Raw genomic sequence first — 21913 nt, 5'->3', positions numbered from 1 at the left:
GGGTTGGAATAGGGGGTTTGCAGAGGGGAAACTGGAAAAGGGGATAACATTTAGAATGTAAATAAATAAAATATCCAATAAAAATAAATAAAGACATGAATCTACCACTTCTGACCTAGTAATTCTTTTTAACTATATGAGAATCATAGTTTGTTTTGGGCCACTACTCACATCTAGAAACATGTATGGATACAAGGGCAGGGCAATAGTATTCTAATGCACCAACTTAGTGTTTTAAAACTTTGAATAAAGTGGGGCACATGGGAAGGGGCCTCAGGGCTGGAGGGTGGAATTTCTAACCCACGGTAGCATCTGGAAATCCTGGATTGAGTCTACTTAGTGAAAGCAACAGTTTCCCAAAAGTTCCAAAAATAAAGCTCTGTGCTTGTACCTTCACAGGCTCAAACTGGCCCAAAGTCATGCTCACTTCAAGGGTAACTAGTGGAAGCAAAGGCAGCTAAGGCAAGTGTGGGTGACGATTAGGTCACTTCCGTCTCATTAGGAAAACTCTCAGGGAAGACAGATGACTGACCCAGGGCCAGGCTCAATACATGCTCTATTACCAAAATCTCAGCATTAAATTTTTGCATTTTCTATGATGAGATTTGTTTTTCGAAACAGGGTATCTCTGTGTAGTCCTGACTGTCCTAGAACTTGTACTGTAGACCAGGTTGGCCTCGAGCTCAGAGATCCACCTGCCTCTGCCTCCTGAGTGCTGGGATTAAAGGTGTATACTACCACTACTTAGCATATCATGAGATTTTTGATATTAATAAATTTTACAGTTCTTTCTTTCTTTCCTTTTTCTTTCCTTCCTTCTTTCTATCTTCCTTCTTTCCTTCTCTCTCTCTCTTTCTTTCTCCCTTTCTTTCTTCCTTCCTTCCTTCTCTCTCTCTCTATCTATCTCTATCTCTATCTCTCTCTCTCTCTTTCTTTCTTTCTTCCTTTGTTCATACTATCTGACAGACCACTAAGAAACACTCGTGCCAGCGTTTGCGGGTGGCACATGATTCTCAACATATTAGCGTCTGTCCCGCTCTCCTGCTCTGGCTGGCATCACTGGCACACAGGGTCAGCAGAAGATATGTTGTTCCATACTCATCAGCACCATGTGACAGTAACACATCACCTCCCCTAAGGACAGAAGCAGTGTAAATTGTCCCGAGGTCTTACGCTCATGAGCTGGGCTTGCCTCATGCAGTTTACAGAAAAGTAAAACACAGTGGAGAAGACGGAGAATAGTCTCAAGAAAGAGCATGAAACTTAGCTTTTTAATCCATATTAATTTGTAGTACTGATAAAGATCATTCTCCCTAAGCAAAACCATGAGCAAGCCATGTAGATATTTGCAAAAATATACAGTTACATAAGCCTAACAGACTTAATGAAGTAACAACTATGAAATAAACGGTTGTACAGATGCCTTTAAAGTCTACTCAAATAAAATTATTTCTCCAAGCAATAATCAATTATAAATTGATTTAAATTGCTGAAGTATTATTTTTAGCACAGACTCTCCAGAAGAAACCCAGGTTATTAATTTTATAAGTATCTTCAGGATATAGCGCATACTTAAAAGTTACATTAACGTTAAGTGGGCATTAAAAACGAATGAGTTGAATGAAACCGCTTCAAGCAAATTTTAAAAGTAACGGATTTTCGCAGCCCTGAGAGACAGGATTAAACGAATGACGGAGGTAAAGACGGCGGCACGTGCTCATCATCACTTGGGAAGCTAATGCAGGAGGGCAAACATTAGTCCTGGTTTCGTTAAGATCGAGAACAGTCTGGGCTAAATGGGACCTTGTCTCAGAAGTCGATAGATAGATAGATAGATAGATAGATAGATAGATAGATAGATAGATAGATAGATAGATAGATAGACAGACAGACAGACGGACATTTCCTGGCTGGGAGGTAAGAGGTCCTGGGAGGAACCTCTAATTGCCATGCTAAACACACCTATTTTTAAACTGCTCTCTTCTAGATTTCTACATTTATACCCACTGTTGCTCTCACCCTTGGTAGAGAGGCTTCTTCTTCTTCTTCTTCTTTTTTTTTAATGCAAAGTGGTTAATGCAGACATCATCACTGAGCAAAGACTGAAAATAAGTGACTTGTGTTTTCCACTCTCTGTGTTTCTACATCAACTTCTCCAGGGCTCTTGGAATATCCCCATAGGAGGGTGGGAAGAATGTAAAAGGCAGAGAGTGGGAGGGAATGCTGTAACATGCTGCTTTCTACCATGGCAATATGTATGTACTCACAAAATCACAGAAGTACAAGACTGGGCCCACCGACCTTCCACCAGGGATGGGATACACAGAGGATTACACTGTACACATAGAACATTATACTCTAGGGTTGCTGTTACTGTTGCTTGTTTGTTTTGTCTTTTTATTGCTGTTTTTGTTTGGGTTTTGTTGTTCTCTCCCATCTCCCATGTACTCTCATGCTAGGCCCCTTCTATCAACGCTCACACCATTTCTTCTACTCCGATACTATAAATATTCCACTCCCCTCTTGTTTTGTCCCACCTCTTCAGTTAGACTCCAGTCAGAGAGAAATTCAACACTGTTTATCATAAGAACCACAGAATACAGAGCAAATACCTCACCGTGATCAAAACAATATATAGGGGAAGCCTTTATTATTCTTAAGCTTCTCACTATTCTAAATGGGATAACTCAAAAGCATCCCACTAATGAGACAAAGATGTCCATTCCCACTCCATATAGAACTGAAAGCCTTATCTAGAGAGAAAAAAAAAACAAGAGAAAGAAATGAAGGAGATACAAGTTGGGGAGAGTTGGGGGAGGACCCTGTAGAGTCCATTAGAAAACTCTTAGTTCTGAACAAAAGAGCAGACACACACACACACACACACACACACACACACACACACACACACACACAATCAATACAGAAAATTAGTAGCTTTTCATATGCCAATAAGAAATCAACAAAACAATCTCACTGACAATAGCCTTAAACAATGAAAGCAACCGAACAAAAACTAGAAATAAGCCAAGGTGGTAGAGGCCTTTACACTGAAGAAAAAAAATAGGAAGACACTAAAGGAGGAAACGGAAGAATATCCTAGGTGATGGGAGACATCCTCGTGTTCATGGACCAGCAGTGTGGCTTCCTGAGCAAAATAGTGTACAGATCCAACACAATTCTTATCTTATTTCCAATGCCACTCTTTACAAAGCCGGAAAAGACAACCCTAAAATACATAGTGAAGGTATCTATGGTTTCGGTCATTGTTCATTAGAAGGAAAAGAGAGAAGTGGGAGGGGGAGGAAGGTGGAGGGAACAGGAAGGGAAAGGAAGAATGGAGGAAAGAAATGAAGGAAGAAGGAAGGGGAGGAGGAAAATATTCCATGACTATTGTTGCACAAGTTAAATCGGATAAAAAGAAACTAAACAAAGAGCACACACAACGTCAGCAAGTATGACCCCAGTTCCTGCAACTGTAAAGACCAAAGTGAATAGCTACACGGATATATTATAATTTCCATGTTGAAATGATTGGAAAAAAAAAAGTCAGAAGTCTTGAGTGTGAGTGTACAGGGGACCTGGTGAGGGACAAGGGTGTAGAACCCCACGGTGAGGAAGCAGACCATTCTGCTGTGGATGAGTCCTCAGCACAGCATCTGTGTGTCGTCAGAAGCTTCTCAGGCTTCGGAACGGTCAGATCACTGACTGGTAAATCAGTATGAAGCAAAGCCCAAGCAATCACTATGCCAACAGACTCCATTTACCAGACCCCTGCAAGCTGTGGTTCACTAATCTACCACAAAATGTTGGAATTTTCATGAAAGCGGTTATCTAACTCAAATAATTCGTCTTTATTAGGACACTGAGACCTTGTAATGTTTTGCTTAATGATGAGGAACATACTCTAATTGTTTGTTCCCATGAAGAAGAGTGCGATGTCATAACTGGGTTTCTATAAAAATTGTAAAAAAAAAAGAAGAAGAAGAAGAAGAAAAGGCTACTGAATGGCATTTCCATCACCAATGAACTGACATAACACGGAGGAGAAGCATCCCCACGGCCAGTGGAAGGGTAAGTGGAGAAGACGTGAGAGAAAACGAATCAAGAACTTCCATGAAAACTTTTTCTTAACAAGACTTCAATTCATTCCCAAAACCATGGGCCCTGACACAGAATGGATTCTATTCAAGAGATTGGAACATGCAACTCGAATTATCTGCTCATCAGAAATAACAAAACCAAAACCAAAGTGAGCAAAACCACCATGGGCATGCTTCCAAACAAAGACCTTCTCAACAGCACCATGTTTTGTGGCTCTGAAGACCAGACGGCGGTCAAGTTGTATAAACAGAAGGCATCAACGGGGATGTACTCAATGGAAGTGTCTTCTTTATAAACAAAGCAATTCATGAAGGTCCAAAAAGGTTTATTAAATGTGATAAAATGTTTGGATTGCTATAGAGTATGGTTTAAGCCATGGTTATAAGAGGTCAACTGTTTAAAAATAAAAAGCTACAAGTTAAATATAATAAACTGTGAAATTAAAAAGGTTTTGTTTGGTTGATTGGTTGGTTTGACTTTTCAAGACAGGGCTTCTCTGTGTAGCCCTGGCTGTCCTGTCAGTAGCTCTGTGGACCAGGCTGTCCCCAAAGTGGAGATCTGCCTGCCTCAGTCTCCCAAGTGCTGGGATTAAAGGCATGTACCACCACCACATGGTTATTAGAAACACTTTTAAATTAAATCTAGCAGTGCCTAAGTGTGCTGTGTTTAAAACTCTACACTAGTACACAGTAATCAGGCTTCAGAGTCATTCACCTCGCCACTGCCAGTCCAGCAAATTTATCCATGAGAAGTGTGTCTTTTGTGTTCCACGTGCCCATTACTCCAGTGCAGACCTCCTGGGTATGGTTCTTGCCTCAGAGCAGCAGTGTCTGACATACACCACAGTCTGTGGGGGGCTAGGGTATGAAGGCTTATAAAGAATACTGAAGGTGAAATTCCCCAACGATGTAGTTCACAAGTTGCGTCTCTGTCACTGAAAGACGCATAACTGTGTTTCGAAATGCTCATACTTAATGACACAAAGTGCAGGTAGCACTGTGCATCACAGAGGTATGAGACTTTTATGGTCCTCTGACTAGTCTGGGAAGGGAGGAACTCACAATCTACAAGACTGTTCTCAAAACTAGAAGTTTAGAGGGCTAAATTAATAAAGAATTTAAGGCATGTATAGGCTTTATGAAAACCTTGGCAGCTGGCCTTTGAACTAAATTTTGTATTTTAAACTAAGAGATAAAAGAAAAATGGAAGAAAGAAAAGGGGAGGGAAAAGGCAAGAGTATGTTCAAGGGACTTGGAAGTCAAGGAAAAGCAAATGATTTTCTGTCATCTGATCTACATTTATTTTTTTACAATAATTACTTACAACCCTAAGGACATGAGAAATCTCAGAACATAATGAAGTTATAAATACTCACCTCTGATATTAAAGGTTCCTCTGAGCTCTTCTCCAAGGAAACAAGAGTATTTTCCCATTTGTTTGCTATTAAAAACGGTGAACCTAGAGATAGAGTTATAAATTCAAGCTTATTTCCCAAAATACTTAATAAAAATGAAGACAGCCATTGATCAAAATTTTAAAACAGAAATAATTTCGTAAACATGAAAATTAGAATATTATAAGAACATTTAAATGATTGCAAAAGAAAAAATGCTATGAGTGGAAAGATGTGCAGTTAAACTGGCTGTGGCTGGCGGTCTGTGCCCTTATATACAAACCTGTATTGACTGTATAAGGTGTCCCCCATTTTAGTTGTATTGAAACCATCAGTAGTCTCAAGGAGCGCGTCATCTTTCTTCCAAGTCACATTCATTGACATCACATCCTCAGTTGCCGTGAACGTGCATTCGAGTTCCAGGTGAGAAGGTCTTTCCAAAGTTATGTTTTGTTCTGATACTCTGGTCTGTTCTGCTCAACACAAAAGAACAAGGAATTATGTTATGAACATTATGTTTGTAGGCAAATTCACTACATAAATATACACACACATATACACACGCATATATTTACACACATATATTTATGTACATATTATGTATACACATATTTATATGCATACACACATACACATATATACACACACATTACTTTTATAAACAACATGTATCCAAACCATTTCAATGTTTAACAGTGCTCTACTTAGATTCTTATTGTTAAAGATTTTTTATATATTTTATGTATACAAGTACACTATACCTGTCTTCAGACACACCACAAGAGGACCTCTGGAAGAGCATTCAGTGCTCTTAACCTCTGAGCCATCTCTCCAGCTCAGATGATGTGACTCTTATACAAAAATAAGGACCATAAAAAGACTGCCAGGAAATGACACTGATAAACACCTTCATCAATGTAGCAGGATGCAAAATTAAAACAAACAAACAAATCAGTAGTCTTTCTATATAATGACAATAAACGCACTTGGAAAAACCTTTGGTGAAACAATATCATTAACATTAACCTACAAGTGAACAAAGAGAAACACTCCTCCATTGTTGGTGATATTGCAGACTGGTACAACCATTCTGGAAATCAGTCTGGAGGTTCCTCAGAAAATTGGACATTGAACTACCTGAGGACCCAGCTATACCTCTGTGGGGCATATACCCAAAAGATGCCCCAACATATAACAAAGACACGTGCTCCACTATGTTCATAGCAGCCTTATTTATAATAGCCAGAAGCTGGAAAGAACACAGATGCCCTTCGACAGAGGAATGGATACAGAAAATGTGGTACATTTACACAATGGAGTACTACTCAGCTATCAAAAACAATGACTTTTTGAAATTCATAGGCAAATGGATGGAACTGGAAAATATCATGCTGAGTGAGGTAACCCAATCACAGAAAAACACACATGGTATGCACTCATTGGTAAGTGGCTATTAGCCAAATTACCCAAGATGCACAGAACACATGAAACTCAAGAAGGATGATCAAAATGTGAATGCTTCACTCCTTCTTTAAAAGGGGAACAAGAATACCCTTGGGAGGGAATAGGGAGGCAAAGTTTAGAACAGAAGCAGAAGGAACACCCATTCAAAGCCTGCCCCACATGTGGCTCATACATATACAGCCACCAAACTAGATAAGATGGATGAAGCAAAGAAGTGCAGGCTGACAGGAACTGGATATAGATCTCTCCTGAGAGACACAGCAGGAATACGGCAAATACAGTGGCGAATGCCATCATTAAACCACTGAACTGAGAACGGGACCCCCGTTGAAGGAATCAGAGAAAGGACTGAAGGAGCTTGAAGGGGCTCGAGACCCCATATGTACAACAATGCTAAGCAACCAGAGCTTCCAGGGACTAAGCCACTACCTAAAGACTATACATGGACTGACCCTGGACTCTGACCTCATAGGTAGCAATGAATATCCTAGTAAGAGCACCAGTGGAAGGGGAAGCCCTGGGTCCTGCTAAGACTGAACCCCCAGTGAATGTGATTGTTGGGGGGAGGGCGGTAATGGGGGGAGGTTTGGGAGGGGAACACCCATATAGAAGGGGAAGGAGAGGGGTTAGAAGGATGTTGGCCTGGAAACCAGGAAAGGGAATAACAATTGAAATGTAAATAAGAAATACCCAAGTTAATAAAGATGAAAAAAAAAAACATTAACCTACAAAAACTTTAAAATATCTTGGAATAAATCCAACCTAGGAAGCAAACAACTTTAATACAATGAAAATTTGAAGTCACTGAAGAAAGAAATTAAAGAACATGCCAGAAAATAGAAAGACTTCTCACACTTGTGGTTTAGTAGGATGAATACTGTGGAAATGGCTGCCCTACCAAAAACAGTCTACAGATTCAATGCCATCCCCATCAAAAGTCAAATGCCATTATTCACAGAAACTGGAAAAAAAGCTTAAATTTTATAGGGAAATTCAAAAGACCCAGGATATTCAACAGTTCTGTGGTTTTATGAAGAGTGAGAGTGATGGTTCAATCCTCACGTCTTGCTATAACTGCCAAATCTATGCTTACTGAGCAGAGTTAAATCCGAGCTTCAGTCTGGCCCTGCCAGTGTGCAGTGCAGCATTTGGAGTGTACACCTCAGTAGCTCTTCCTCTGTCTCATTCAGCTATTAAGAATTAGAGGAGACAGATATGACAGCCTTAGGCCTTTGTGACTTGCAAGAAAACTTTCCTTCAGCTTTGCTTATAAAGGAAAGTAAGGAAGGGGGAACCACAGTGAAGAACACTAAGTATCTGAGGTAAGGGCTGGAGAGATGGCTCAGCGGTTAAGAGCAATGACTGCTCTTCCAGAAGTTCGGAGTTCAATTCCCAGCAAATGCATGGTCGCTCACAACCATCTGTAATGGGCATCTGATGCCCTTTCTGGTGTGTCTGAAGACAGCTAGAATATACTCTTATACATTAAATAATAAATAAATAAATAAATAAATAAATAAATAAATAATAAATAAACAGAATCACATCATCTGCAAAAAAGACACTTTTAACTTCTTCGTTCCTTTTTATATCTCTTATCTCTTTCACTTGACATCCATATGTACACACACACATAGACAACACACACAGCAAAGACTATTTTGATACAGGGGGAGTGGATATCCTTGTTTTATTCCTGATTTTGGTAGAAATGATTTTTTTCCTTGTTTCCTCCACTTAGGAGGATGCTGGTCAATGTCAGGAGTAAGTTACCTCTATTGGGTTGCTGGCCAGGAAGATCACATAGACCTTAAAGTGGCATACTATTGCCATTGTCCTTGGTTATGCTCCAGAACTTGACAGTAAAAGCCTATTGCTAAAGGCATCATAAATTTGAATAATGTGGGGGGGGGCGATCAAGCTGGGATTGACCTGGAATTTTTACCCTAATGGCTAACTTCCATGGTGCTAAAGATGCTATGCAAGTTATTGGAGGAGGGAAGAAATCAATCTGGTCTAGCTGTGGTGGCTGCTAGCTAAAATTACAAGCAGCCTGGCAAGATATATCAAGCAGTACAACAGTGCACAAATGCTACGGGAGTAACCATGACAAGATTTAAGGGCCATTCTTCCAAATGAAACTATTACTTGGGGCCATTATCAGGTCCAAGAACCTGTCCTGTGTCCAAACAAGTTATGGGCTTTAGGTGAGACCTTACCTACTACTATTGCTCTGCCAAGGAGACACGGCATTAAGTGGCTTCCTATGAATTCTCATTATACTCACGGTGGCATGAATGATAACTGTTCCACATAGTCTCAGGGATTTAAACATTTGGTCTCCACTTGGTAGTGCTGTTTGGACAGGTGCAGCTTTGCTGGAGTAAATATGTTAGGAAAGGTGGGCTTTGTGACTACGTCACTGTGCCCTAGGAGTATAAACTTTATCCTTGATCCCATTCCAAACGTCCCTGTTTCCTGACTACAAAGAGGTGGCCAAAATATTCTACTATGATGTTCTGCCCGGCTGATCCATCAACAATGGAGCTGGAGAACCATGCACTGAAACCTCCCAGGCCTAAGGCAAAGTAACTCCTGCCTCCTTCACATTGTTGCCCCAAGATATTTATCAGAGAAACAAAACTCTAATATACTAATAAGAATATGGATATATAAATAGAAATATATACTCTGGAAGTAGTCCAGAATAGTAACAAAATACAAAACATTTTGATTGAAAAGTATTTAAGTTTTGATTTAGCTGTACAAAAGGTCATTTCCCCCTTCCCATAAATGGCCTTTCTCTCCCTCTCCTGCAATTAAAATGCTAAACATATAAATGTAGAGAAAACTGTGTTAAGCAAAATGTCAAGCACAAGAATTTAAACCCAAACAGCTTATTTGTGTGAGATGAAAGAGGAAAGCTGATTCATACCAGAACAGAGTATAATAGTATTCTAGTTTGCTTTGATAAAGCTTCCTGACCAAAAGCAACTCAGAAGAGGAGGCTTCATTTGGCTTGTACTACATTCAACATCAAAGGAAGCCAAGGAAAGACCCAGACAGTAACTGAGGCAAAACCATGGAGAATGCTGCTTACCGGCTCACATTCTCTGGCTTGCTCAGCTGTTTTTTCCCATTTACATCACCCATTATCAATGATCAATGAAGAAAATGCCCCACAGATACATCCCCAGGCCAATCCAAAGGAGATCATTTCTCCACTGAGTTTTCCTCCTCCCTGGTGACTCTAGTTTATGTCAAGTTGACAAAAATTCAGTAGTGTTATCAGGCTAGGAGGAGAGGGCAAAGGACAATTAATGGGTATGGGGTGTGGTTAGATATTTTAATGCTCCAAAGACCAGGATAATAAGCACAAGATACAATGAACTGTGCACCTCAAAACAGCTAGTGGAGTTTGATGACACCAAAACATGACACTTTGGAAGTGATGGATTTGTAGATGACTTGACTTCCCTGTACTGTAAAAAGGTCTCTTAAAGGGCCATATTGTATTGAACATCTAGAGCAGTTGACTTTGGATGATTAGAACCTCATGTATCCATCTGCACAGACAGAGTTATTCAAAGTCAAAGCTATTCAGGACTATCTTTAGTTCCTCCAGTAACCATTTACTGTCCACCATTGCATTTGGCCTAACATCTCTGTCACTTCTAAATAAAAATCTGCCATGTACAGCGACTTGACCCATTGCCAACCTCTACCACCTTGGTGGCTAAGAATACAATAATATTTGCCCACCTTGCTCTGATAGTAGTTCCCAGGTAATGACTATGCTGATGTACATGGCTTTCTTTTGTGATTATAGAAATTTACATAACTTCTTCCACTAAGGAACACTTCATTTAGGGTAACTCGAATCTGTGTTCTGAGCCACCACGGTCCCTCATAAGTGCCTCAAAAGCAAAGTATTCCCTTTAAAGCAGAGTTGTGTGTGTGTGTGTTTTTTTTAATTGACAATATATACACACAAAAATATTTCACTGGATCGTCTTGAGGTTGTATTATTATTTCAACTTATGTTTCTACTTTTACAAAAGATTATATATAATTCCTAACTGTTCCTCTGTCACTTTTTTCCAATGGCTACTATAATAATAATTAAACCAACCTTTCTTTATCCATCTGTCCTTTGTTGGTTTAATTCCAGGGGCCTCAGAAAGCAAAGATCTCCCTACCCATAAATCTGGCTACAAAGAAGAGATAAATCAGACTCTTGACTAGTCCAGTTCATCCGGAGTCTAACTGATAAGTCAAGACCTCTGATGAAGACAAGTTGGATTTATTGGTAGGAAAGTGCCCCAGTAGTGTAGCCAGGCAGCATGTGGAACTCAGACATCTATCTGCCAGCAGGATGCTCTAGTGAAAATATCAAATAAACAAATAAAAGTGTGTCTTATTTCCAACTATGCCACTGACTAGCCAAATCAAAGGTGGGAAGGGTACTTTCTCCTTATTGATCCTTAGCAAATCAATAAGAAGGAAATTAAACACCTACTAAAGACCAGTCCAGGCATTCTGCATCAACCACTACTGCCCTGTCAGACACAGATCAGGACTACTCATGGAACAAGGGCACCCACCTGTCCATCACCCAATTCAACACCTAAGAGGAAGCTGGAGGGGGAGTGGAAAGGTCCTGAAATAGATTATGTCTGATTTCCTGTTGCTGAAAATACAGACAGAAAGAGCTTGTTAAAACTGCATCCCAAGAAAGCAATCAACAAACTCAAGACTGCTGAGAAATTCGACAAGATAAAGAATCTGCTACATTCCTTCAGATAAGTTAAAAATGGGAGAAGCAGTATGTTTCAGAAATGTTGATATGAAAAATACTTTAAAACATGAATAAATGTCTTTAAAAAAAAGTAAAAAGCTAAATATTGTGTGAGTTCCAGAACAGCTAGCCAATGCTACACAGAGAAACTAGGTCTCAAAAACAAACAAGCAAAAGCAACCAAAAAAAAAAAAAAGCAAGATATCATATTTGGGATATAATAATTTACTGTACTTGGGAACTAAAACAATATAGAAAAAGTAGGTCGCTTCTATACAAATATCAGAACAACGGTTGTTACTCTGAAGAGGTACGGGAGGTGCTACATTTAGGAGACGGTACTCTAATCTATAAACTCATTTCCCAAGACTTCTAGTTCATTCTTAAGGACTGCAGAGGCAAAATATAAGAAAAATGGACAGAATTTAGGTGAGCACATACATTATGACATTGTGACATGATACATCTGAACTTTACAAAGGGCTTTCTTAAGCAGTACAGGCCCAGAGCTTGCAAAGGAAGAAATGTAGCTAGCTAGTGAACTGCTCTGTGAGAAGACACAAGAAGTAACTGCTATTTAACTGTGAATTTGCACAACTGAACTTACATCCCTCCCTGGCACTGAGATACCTTAACAGAAGTCAAATTATATGAGAGGAAACTGAGTAAAACTGAAGGACTTCTTACATCTGCATATCTGCTGAGAAGCCACCTACATACCAGAACCACAGTAATGGCAGTGAGAGGCTATTTCAAGGTCAACTATATTTAGTCTTGAGATTATTTTTTTCTACACACTTTTCTCGCATTTAGCCCTGGGTAGTCTTAAAATTGAGTTCTCTTGGTAAAAATTTACCTTAGTCAACTTTTTCAAAACTTAAGCTATTCTGGTTGTCTTTTTCCCCCATATTCCCAATTTCAATAGCCAACATACCACACAAAATGTCCTTTCATACATTAGAAAGTAACCTAGTGTCAGCAAGATAGCTCAGCAAATCAAGGGGCTTAGCACCAACTGTGACATCCAAGTTCTACCTCCAGAACGCACATGAAGAGATGTGAAGAGAAGGAGATGGAGAAAACTGTCCTCTGACCTCCACACGTGCACATACATATACTCTGGAATTAATTAATTTTTAAAGAGGTTTGATAGCCAAATTGAATAAATTCACGATGCTATTTTCAAAGGTCATCTTTTTTATTTTTAGTATTTATGTGCCATTGTTTCGCCCGCATGTCTATATGTGTAGCGTGCGTGTGCCTGGTACCCTCTGAAGCCAGAAGAGTGTGTTGGGTTTCCTGGAACTGGAGTTACAGAAGGCTGTAAGCTGCCATCTGGGTGCTGGGGACCGAACCAATCAGAAGCCTCACAAAGACCAGCAACTGCTCTTAAGTGCTGAGCCATCTCTCAGTCCCCCAAAGCTCACATTTAATCTATCTGTTGGCTACAAGACATCAGATATTGCCAAGGTCTTTCATTCTTTGAAATCCCCTTTGCTTCTCTCTTTCATTCTCAGTAAACCCCACCATGCCAGGCACACCAATCCTTCTACTGCCCCTTCCGTATTCCTGCTTTGGGGGATTTGCTTTCTGGTGTCTTCCCTTTACCTCTCAGTTTGACCCTCCTGCGCTGAATCCAATGATTAGCCTCTAATGCCCTTAAAACACTGTTTGAAAAGCAAGAGTACTACTCAAAACCTCATTCTTGGCCACTGACCCACATGTTCTCTGAGCATCTAAACCTGGATATCCGAAGGAACTTCAGACACAGTCTGTCCTAGGCTGGTCCAATGGCTTCTGCCTTTCCTTGGGCATTAACTAACTCAAATCAGTAGCAGTCCATTAATTCTCCCTCTGAAATGGCTACCAAATTCGCCCCATTTTCTCCAACCTTCTTCCTCACAGCCTTTAGTTATCTTTCACCTGGACTGGAAGGACATGATTTCCTCACTTCTCTTGAAAGTTACTCTTCTTCCACTTAAAAGAAACCACTGTAATTATAGCGAGGCTGTGTCTTTAACAGCAGACCTCAGGTTGTCCAGCTGCCCTGCTGTCTGAATGCTCAATCAGGATCATGAACCTGATGGAATCAGTGATCGCTGGGAGACGGACCTCCACACGAGTTTGTAGGGGAGCTTCTGACATGTTTCACTGATGTGACAAGAGCCACCCCGAATGTGCATGATTCTCTGGGCTCAGGGGCAAGGCTGAATAAGGAGAAAGCAAACTGTGCCCAGTTGTGGTGTCTACTTCTGACTACAGGCACAACATGATCAGCTGCATCAGCATCCCAGTGCCTCACCCTCTCCACCATTAGTGTAACCTCAAATTGTGAGCCAAAATAAGGTCTTCCTCAAGTTGCTTTTGTTGGAGACTTTGTTACAGCAGATGAACAAAAACAAAAACAATACCAAAAACAACAACAAAAACAATTAATTTAACAGCTTTTATTTCTGAAGCAAAGGATCTCTGTAATGGACAGTCGTCGTTGTTGTTTTGATTTTTGTTTGGGTTAGCGCATGAGTGCGTGGGTGGGTGTGCGCATGTTGTGGCAGAGATCCAATCCAGGTCCTGGTGTATGTTAGGCTGCTAGGCAAAGCTTCCACCATCAACTATATCCTGAGCACCCCAGTCTCCTTGCCTCATACCGTTATACATCAAAATGGGCTGATACACAGGAAGTCTGTATAGGAAGCACTAATGCCCTGCAGAGCAGTGCTCGATAAGCATGTTCTTGCTGAGTGTGGAAGGTGATAAAAGCCCACGGGCAGCGTTAGGACTTGGATGTTGACTGCACGGTCTGCAGCATTTCACCTTCACAGCAGTGTTTATGAGGGAGGCAGTCACCCTACTTCACAGATAAGGTACAGGGGAGACTCTCAACCAAGGTGACTGAGATACAGGCTCAGCCCTGTGATACAGGCTCAGCCCTGAGATACAGGCTCAGCCCTGAGATACAGGCTCAGCCCTGAGATACAGGCTCAGCCCTGAGCTTCAAATGGAAGTGTCCCCTCGCCAACAACACATACAAACTCTGAAAGATCTAAAGTTCTTGCCTGGGTCCTGCCAAGACTGAACGCCCAGTGAACGTGATTGTTGGGGGGAGGGCGGCAATGGGGGGAGGATGGGGAGGGGAACACCCATAAAGGAGGGGAGAGGGGAGGGGGATGTTTGCCCGGAAACAGGGAAAGGGAATAATACTCGAAATGTATATAAGAAATACTCAAGTTAATTAAAAAAAAAAAAAAAAAAAGCATCGACATCTTCACCTCCCAACTGTTCAAAGTCAGGACTTGATGTGAAATAACAGAAGTCAGAGGAAACCTAAAAGTATAGCTGCTTACTAAAGGGAGCAAAAAACAATAGCTAACTGTCAGATGAACACATTTATTTAAAGCATTCATATGCTCAACTAAATGCTCTCCCATGGTGCAAACCATAGCATAGCCTTTCTCCGCCACAGTCTTTCACAGGCCACCAATTATTTCATGTTATATCATGTTTTCCATAACATTTTTGCAGCACTCTTTACTTCTTGTCAAGGAATCACAGCATTAAAACTACGTAGAAAACTCTATCCCTCCCCTGAAAATCTTTTGTGGTTAACCAAGAAACGGACTGCAAGCTCAAGAAACATTTCAAGCTTCCCTCATATTGCACAAGGACAAAACATCTCTGTTGTCTTGTTACTCAACACCCATGACATCTACGGCTCTAAGTGTGTAGAAATGTACTTGGCTTCTGAAACACATTAAAAATTCTGTGATTCCAGAACTTTGGAGGCTGAGACAGGAGGATCCCAATTTTAAAACCAGCCTGGACTACATCCCAATGTAGTAATTTATAGCTGTCTAAATACATCAGTTCTTGGTAGAATCTTTTGGCAACTTGCCATCTTAAGAGGAATGGGAGGTACACCTACTCTGACCTGTGTTATCTTCAACAATATAACTGGAAATTTCTAGATACTGTTTTCAAATGTGCTTTGAAAAGTCCAATGAATTGAAGCATTCTCTTCTGGAGGAAGTAAGGCAGCTCATAAAACTTCAGAAGCCACCAAAAGGTAGAAAGTTCTAGAAACTCAGAACTTGAGAAGATTCATAATCCTGTCCCTGAAGTTATAAATGTGATAAGTCCTACTAGGTATGTGTGACTACCTTCATGGACATTTTTTTGTAAGTATGGGAGACAGCTCCAGGAGTGGTCGCCTGCACTAAGCTGGGCTTTATGAGTCATACAGCTGCCTTTGAGACAGTCACACATAAGTAAATCTCACCCATGCTCCTGTACCTATCCCCAAAACACAGTGATTTGCCAAGCCAGACTTAGGCATAAATAGAAAATACAGAGCCTCAATACTAAGACATTTTCACTCCATAAATCAGTGAGGTCTGTGTTACCTCCTCTATTTTGAATAAAATACCCGGAAATCTTACAGAAAGTCCAAAGATCACACTAGCATATAGCCGATACCTCACTCAGTAAAGGAAAGCTATGCGTCCTACTCTTAGCATGCTCCTGGCTCATGATGGGGCACATCAGGAGACAGAGGTAGACAGATCTCTGTATGTTCAAGGCCAGCCTGGTCTACACAGTAAGTTCCAGGACAGCCAAGGCTACATAGAGAAACTCTGTCTTGAAAAAAATAAATAAATAAAACAAAAGCAAAAAACAAAAACACAAAACAAAACAAAAAAAACCACACATTGCACTGAGTCATAATTTAATCTTTCCGAAATTAAGCCATGCATTGATATGAAGACTGATGACTATTATTTCATGGAGTTCAATTATTTATTGGACTCAGTAATATAAAAAAAAAATCCACATGTTATTCAATCTTCTACTGCTGTGACATAAATTACCTGAGATCATGAACTTCAGGGAAAAAAGTTCACTCTGATTCACACATTCAGGTTACAGTCCAAGAGTTGAGGCCACAGAGACACAGAGACAGAGAGGCAAGGGTCTAGTGTCTCTTTCAAGGACATGTCCCTGGTTACATAACCTCCCCAGCTAAAAGCTCCTTCTTTCAATGCTTCTACCCTTCTTAGCTAGAAAACATGCCTGTAGCTTAGGGGCCTTCAAGGTTTATTCCAGATGAATCTCACTACAGCAAAACCTTCCCTCTGGAAACCCTTATGACCCATAAACCTTGTGATCAAATCCATTGGTTTGTTTTTCACATGGGCATCTTTAAAAAAAAAGGAAAACACAGGTCAGTAAGGATAGCGTCTACACAGTGAAGGCAAAGTCAGCTTTACCAAAATAGCACACATAGGCTAGGCCATGCTAGGTGGTGAGGTATGCCGGAAGTCACAAGGCACTCGCAAGAGAAATCGGAAATCAAGGTTGTCTTGAGCTTGCTTGCAAAGAGGAGGGAGAAGCAGTATCACAGTGATTATTCTTTGTCCAGGGAGAAAGACTGCAGAGAGGAGAGGAGCTGTGGCAAGCTTTCTGGGAGAGAAAGTATGGCAGGGACAAAGTCTGTAACCTAACAACAGGTGACCATCCAAGGCTCAGAACAGCACACCCAGTCCCTACACTCAGGGCACTTGGGCCAGTCCCATTATTTCTCTTGTAACTAAAAGTATGATTTTATAACTCTCCTTCTCTTCATTTACAAAGCAAGAACCTCCATACCACGAACTTATCTCCAAATTCAGATCAACTTCAACCTTCTCTACCGTGAAGGGACATTTCAAGTGTGCACACTGTCTTAGATTGCCTTCTAGTGCTGCGATAAACACCAAGACCAAGTACAACGTGAGAAGGGGAGAGTCCTGCTCAGTCTGTCCTGAAGGTAAGTCAGAGCAGGCACTGGAGGCAGGAACTGAAGCAGAGACCATGGAGGAGTGCTGCTTACTGGCTTGCTCCCCTGGGCTGCCTCAGCCTGCTTTTTTACAGTACCCAGAAACTCCCAGTTGTCCTCTGACCTCTGCATGGACTCTGTGGTACTCTCTGTGCACATTTATGCATGCACACACATATTAATAAATGTAAAATATTTTTTAATTTAAGTGTACTTTTACAGACACTCTGCTGTGCTTGCAGACAGGAGCCTAGCGTCACTGTCTTCTTAGAGGTTTCACCCAGCAGCTGATGGAGACAGATGCAGAGACTTACAGCTAAGTGTTAGGCAGAACTCAGGGATTCTTGTGGAAAAGTAGGCGGAAGAATTGAGGGAGCCAGAGGGGTCAAAGACACAAGATTTACAAAGTCGTCAACTAACCCCGGCCCTGGGAGACTCACAGAGACTGAACCACCAACCAAAGAGCATGCATGGGCTGGACCTAGGCCCTCTACACATATATAGCACAATGTCAATTTGTCTTCATGTGTGTCCCCTAACAGTTGGAGTGGTGGCTGACTCTGACCCTGTTGCCTGCCATCTTTCCCCTAGATGGGCTATCTTGTCTGGCCTAAGTGGGAGAGTATGTGCCTGGTTGTGCTGTGACTTTATGTGCTAGGCTAGGCTGGTACCCATGGGGGGCTTCCTCTTCTCTGGGAAAGAAAGGGGGATCGGGGCATATGAAGTTGGGACTGGGAAGGCAGGAGGGAGGGCAGCTGGGATCAGGATGTAAAGTGACTCCACAAACAAACAAATATTTTTAAGTGAAGGGTAATGGGTGACTCACACAACAAAATCTGACGACAGAAATTACTAGGTAGGGATAGAGCCTAAGTCTGAAAAATATCTGCTGTACAAGTATGTAGACCTGACCTCAAATTCCTACCATCCACCTAAAATACATGCTTATAAATCCCAAGGCTCTTCCAGTGGACCAGGTTCAATTCCCATATGGTACCCGAACTGTCTGCAAACCTGGTTCCAGGGAATGTAGTGCCCTCTCCTGGCCTCCACAGACATTAGACATGCAGGCAAACCATAAAATATATATATTTTTGGTCATATCTCATTGGCACCGATTTTTAAAAAAATAGAGAAATCAGTAAAAGATATTAATAAACAAATATACTTGGACATGAAGAAAAGTATGTTTAAATTCAAAATGCTAATTAAAACGGCACTTCACAAAAACTAACACTCACAAAAAACAAAGTTCAAAGAGTCTGATCATATCTCAGATTAGAGAAGACAGAGAGAAACTAGCTCAAACGTAGGTGTGGGAATGGACAAGCTATGTGAGTACTCCTGCAGGAAAACTTCACGGTATCTACCAAAAGTGCCCATAATTTCTGAGTAATTGTGCTTCATGGTATTCTTCAGGGAAAGCGCCCAGAGCTACGCCCATGGAGTTATATTCAGGGTGTTTATTGTTTATTGTTCATAATTTATAACCGAAAAGGGTGTGCAGGCAAGCTCATTAAGAGAAAATACCCTAGATGACTGGCCCATTTCTGCTGCTCATACAAGTGAAGACACAAGCTAGCAGCATGTATGTATTAAGCTGAGAGCACCGAGAACTGATGCTGAAAGACAGAAAGCATGTTCCTCTCAGCCCCTCTCTCACGTCTACAAAATGTTTGTGTAGCGTGAGTCCCTGATGGCTTGGCCTACTGCTCCTAAGAGGGGTGTATCAGAGGTGCTTTGAAGCTCATTGATATATTATGGTAATATCTTCGGCAGTCTCTGCACAGCCAGGGGAGGGGGTTCAGCCTTCCCGCTGTGTTCTTCATTGCTTTTCTGTGGGAGAGGCACTGCAAGGGTTGCTTTCTGTGTTACTTCACAGCTTGGTAGTGCCCCAAGACTCTCCAAGGTCTATAAATAATCTAGGGACTTTGTGGGGAACTTTGGAGGACCTCTTTATATTTTATTCTTTTTAATTGACAGAGATAGGAGCCCTGAGATTTTAACACTGTATGGAGCTAACGTGAAGAAGTCAACTTCTCCTCCCGTTGGTTTGTCAGCTTGATGTTCTTTCCCTTAGGTCAAACCTTCCACTGTGTGTCCACCCAGGAAGGATCAGCTTTCTGGGACTCCTAGTTACTACTCCTGCCTTGCGTGTGGTCACAGCTGTGTCCCGTAGGACTCTAAAACCTAAAACATCATGCCCTGAACACAAGGACACATCCCCTACTGGGAAGGCAAAGGCAGGCAGATCTGAATTCGAGGCTTATCCTGGCTTACAGAGCAAGTTCTAGAGGTAGCCAGGGCTATACAGAGAAACCCTGACTCAAAAAAAACCCATCAAAATAAACAAACACCAAAAAAAAAAATGGGACTTAATCTGTGGTCCTCAGATCACTAGAAGCCCCACAATGGGATTAAGTAGCTCTTGACAAAAGAAGTCAAGCCGTCAGCCTGCTCGAACACAGCTCTCCCTACCTCCAGATTCAAGACAGAATGATGCTTCCTCCCACATGGCTTCTCCATCTCTCACAGACACTGACTAGAGACCGGAAGTTATTTGGGCTTTGAACTTCTAAAAACTTTGAGTAAATCAACCTCCTCTTCAAGAGTAGATGGCTTCAGGTACTCTACCTTAGTGACAAGACACTAAGACACAGAGCTCCTCTGTTCTATGCAACACAAAGAAGACAAATTTATCCCCCAAGAACACATGACCTCGCATCTTCAGCATAAAGGTCTAAGATGCCATTACACAGCCGACAGTGCCATACACAGACTTTCACAGAGCTCTCTAGTCAACAATGCTAATATTTCTGCTACTGAGACCCTGGTTGGAAGGCAAGGGCTGCCTGCTGCTTCTGTCTTGTCTGGTGCTCTAGTGGACTGTGTCCTGTTTCCTCTTTCACTCCTTGTGAATGTCGATGCTCACTGACAGTTTTCTTCTTTGTACATGACCAGTTTTTATATAATGCTTGACAACTAGATCCTAAAAATATCACTAACTGCTTCAGGCCACTAAAGCATTCTAGGATCTTTCTTCCCTGTGGCAAGCAATCCAGGAGACTGGCAAGAAGGCTAGGAGAACAGTTTCACAGGAACACACACACACACACACACACACACACACACACACACCAGTCCATTTGCTCAACCTCCTGACCCTACAACCTGAGAGGTCTGGCCTGCCTGTGGCTAGGCAACAAGGTTGCATTTCATCATCTCCAGTGACATTACCAAACCTTAGGGCAGCTAAATTAGCATAGTGCTCCTCCAGCTTCTGTTTCCTCCTTCCCTTCTGGGGACCTTGCCAGGTCAGCTGCTCACACCTCGGCTGGTAAACACAGTATGGGTTGGGCCAGCAATGCAAACCCTCATCTGTGCGTCACCAGGCTGATGAAGAAAGTGGCCCGCTGATCTCGTTGTTTAAACCACAACATTGACACACTAACAACAGTACAATTTGCAGAAGAGAAAACACTGGACGTAACAATATAGAAACATTCTAATTACAGTAATAGAAGCAAGGACTACCAAATAGTCCAGTATCAAAAGATCCGTTTAAAAAACCCCATGATAGCAGAGAGAGGGAAAGATGTTTTTCTCTCTTTAGGACCATCAATGACACAGCCACGAACTCACTATTCAGGAAATACAGTCTCTAAACTTAACCTAGTTAGGGTTAAAGCATTTAATCTGACCTTATTTCCATAGACTTTGAATGTCACTTCAAAGCCACTCTATCATTCACCTTAGTAACAAGCAGAGTTGTTCTAGTGACACTGCTAAAAGAAATGAATAATTTGGCCTTAAGAAGTTTTTTTGGCCTAGCACAGACCCTGGCGCCAGAATGCCTGGGTTCAAAAAGCCAGTTCCCACTTGGGATTGGTCAGTTCCCTCATTATCTGTATGTGTCTCTGTTTTCAACTACAAACTGAAATAATAACAGTGTTCACCTCAAAGAATGGAGGCTAAATCCTATTAAGAAAAAAAAAAGAAAAGATGTAAGGCACACAGTCAACACCACGACTTTCTCAAGCAAATGAAAAAAAAAATTATGTTTTTAAAAAAGTAATCCTGTTGTTCTTGTTCTATCTTTAAACCAAATGCCACATCTGTCCATTCTCCCAGGCACAAGGCCACGTTTCCCTTTCTCATTAAGTACATTTATAGAGTGCAGCCAAAGTTGGCATTGTGACCCAGGATTTGTAGCTAATGTATTATGCTTGACTCTCTCTACAAAAAAAAAAAAAAAAAAAAAAAATACATTAAGCCAATAGAAATATCAATTTCTAAAGTGGCCAGAGGGGAAAAAAGAAAGCAAAAGAAGCTACGAGAGGGA

The 21913-nt window shown here is 41.3% G+C and overlaps 1 protein-coding gene across 1 annotated transcript in view; it reads right to left on the bottom strand.

The window, feature by feature from the left end:
• Positions 1 to 21913, bottom strand: part of Emb (embigin) — a 54534-nt gene that overhangs the window by 20792 nt on the left and 11829 nt on the right. Inside the window, 2 exon segments of the mRNA NM_053719.1 lie at positions 5480 to 5562; positions 5781 to 5970. Of these exon segments, the coding sequence (NP_446171.1) occupies positions 5480 to 5562; positions 5781 to 5970 (273 nt within the window).

Source organism: Rattus norvegicus, chromosome 2 (genome assembly GCF_036323735.1).
Source record: "Rattus norvegicus strain BN/NHsdMcwi chromosome 2, GRCr8, whole genome shotgun sequence".
NCBI classification, from domain to species: domain Eukaryota; kingdom Metazoa; phylum Chordata; class Mammalia; order Rodentia; family Muridae; genus Rattus; species Rattus norvegicus.
Note: the sequence above shows the minus strand (reverse complement) of the source record. Positions and strands in the feature narration are given on the sequence as shown.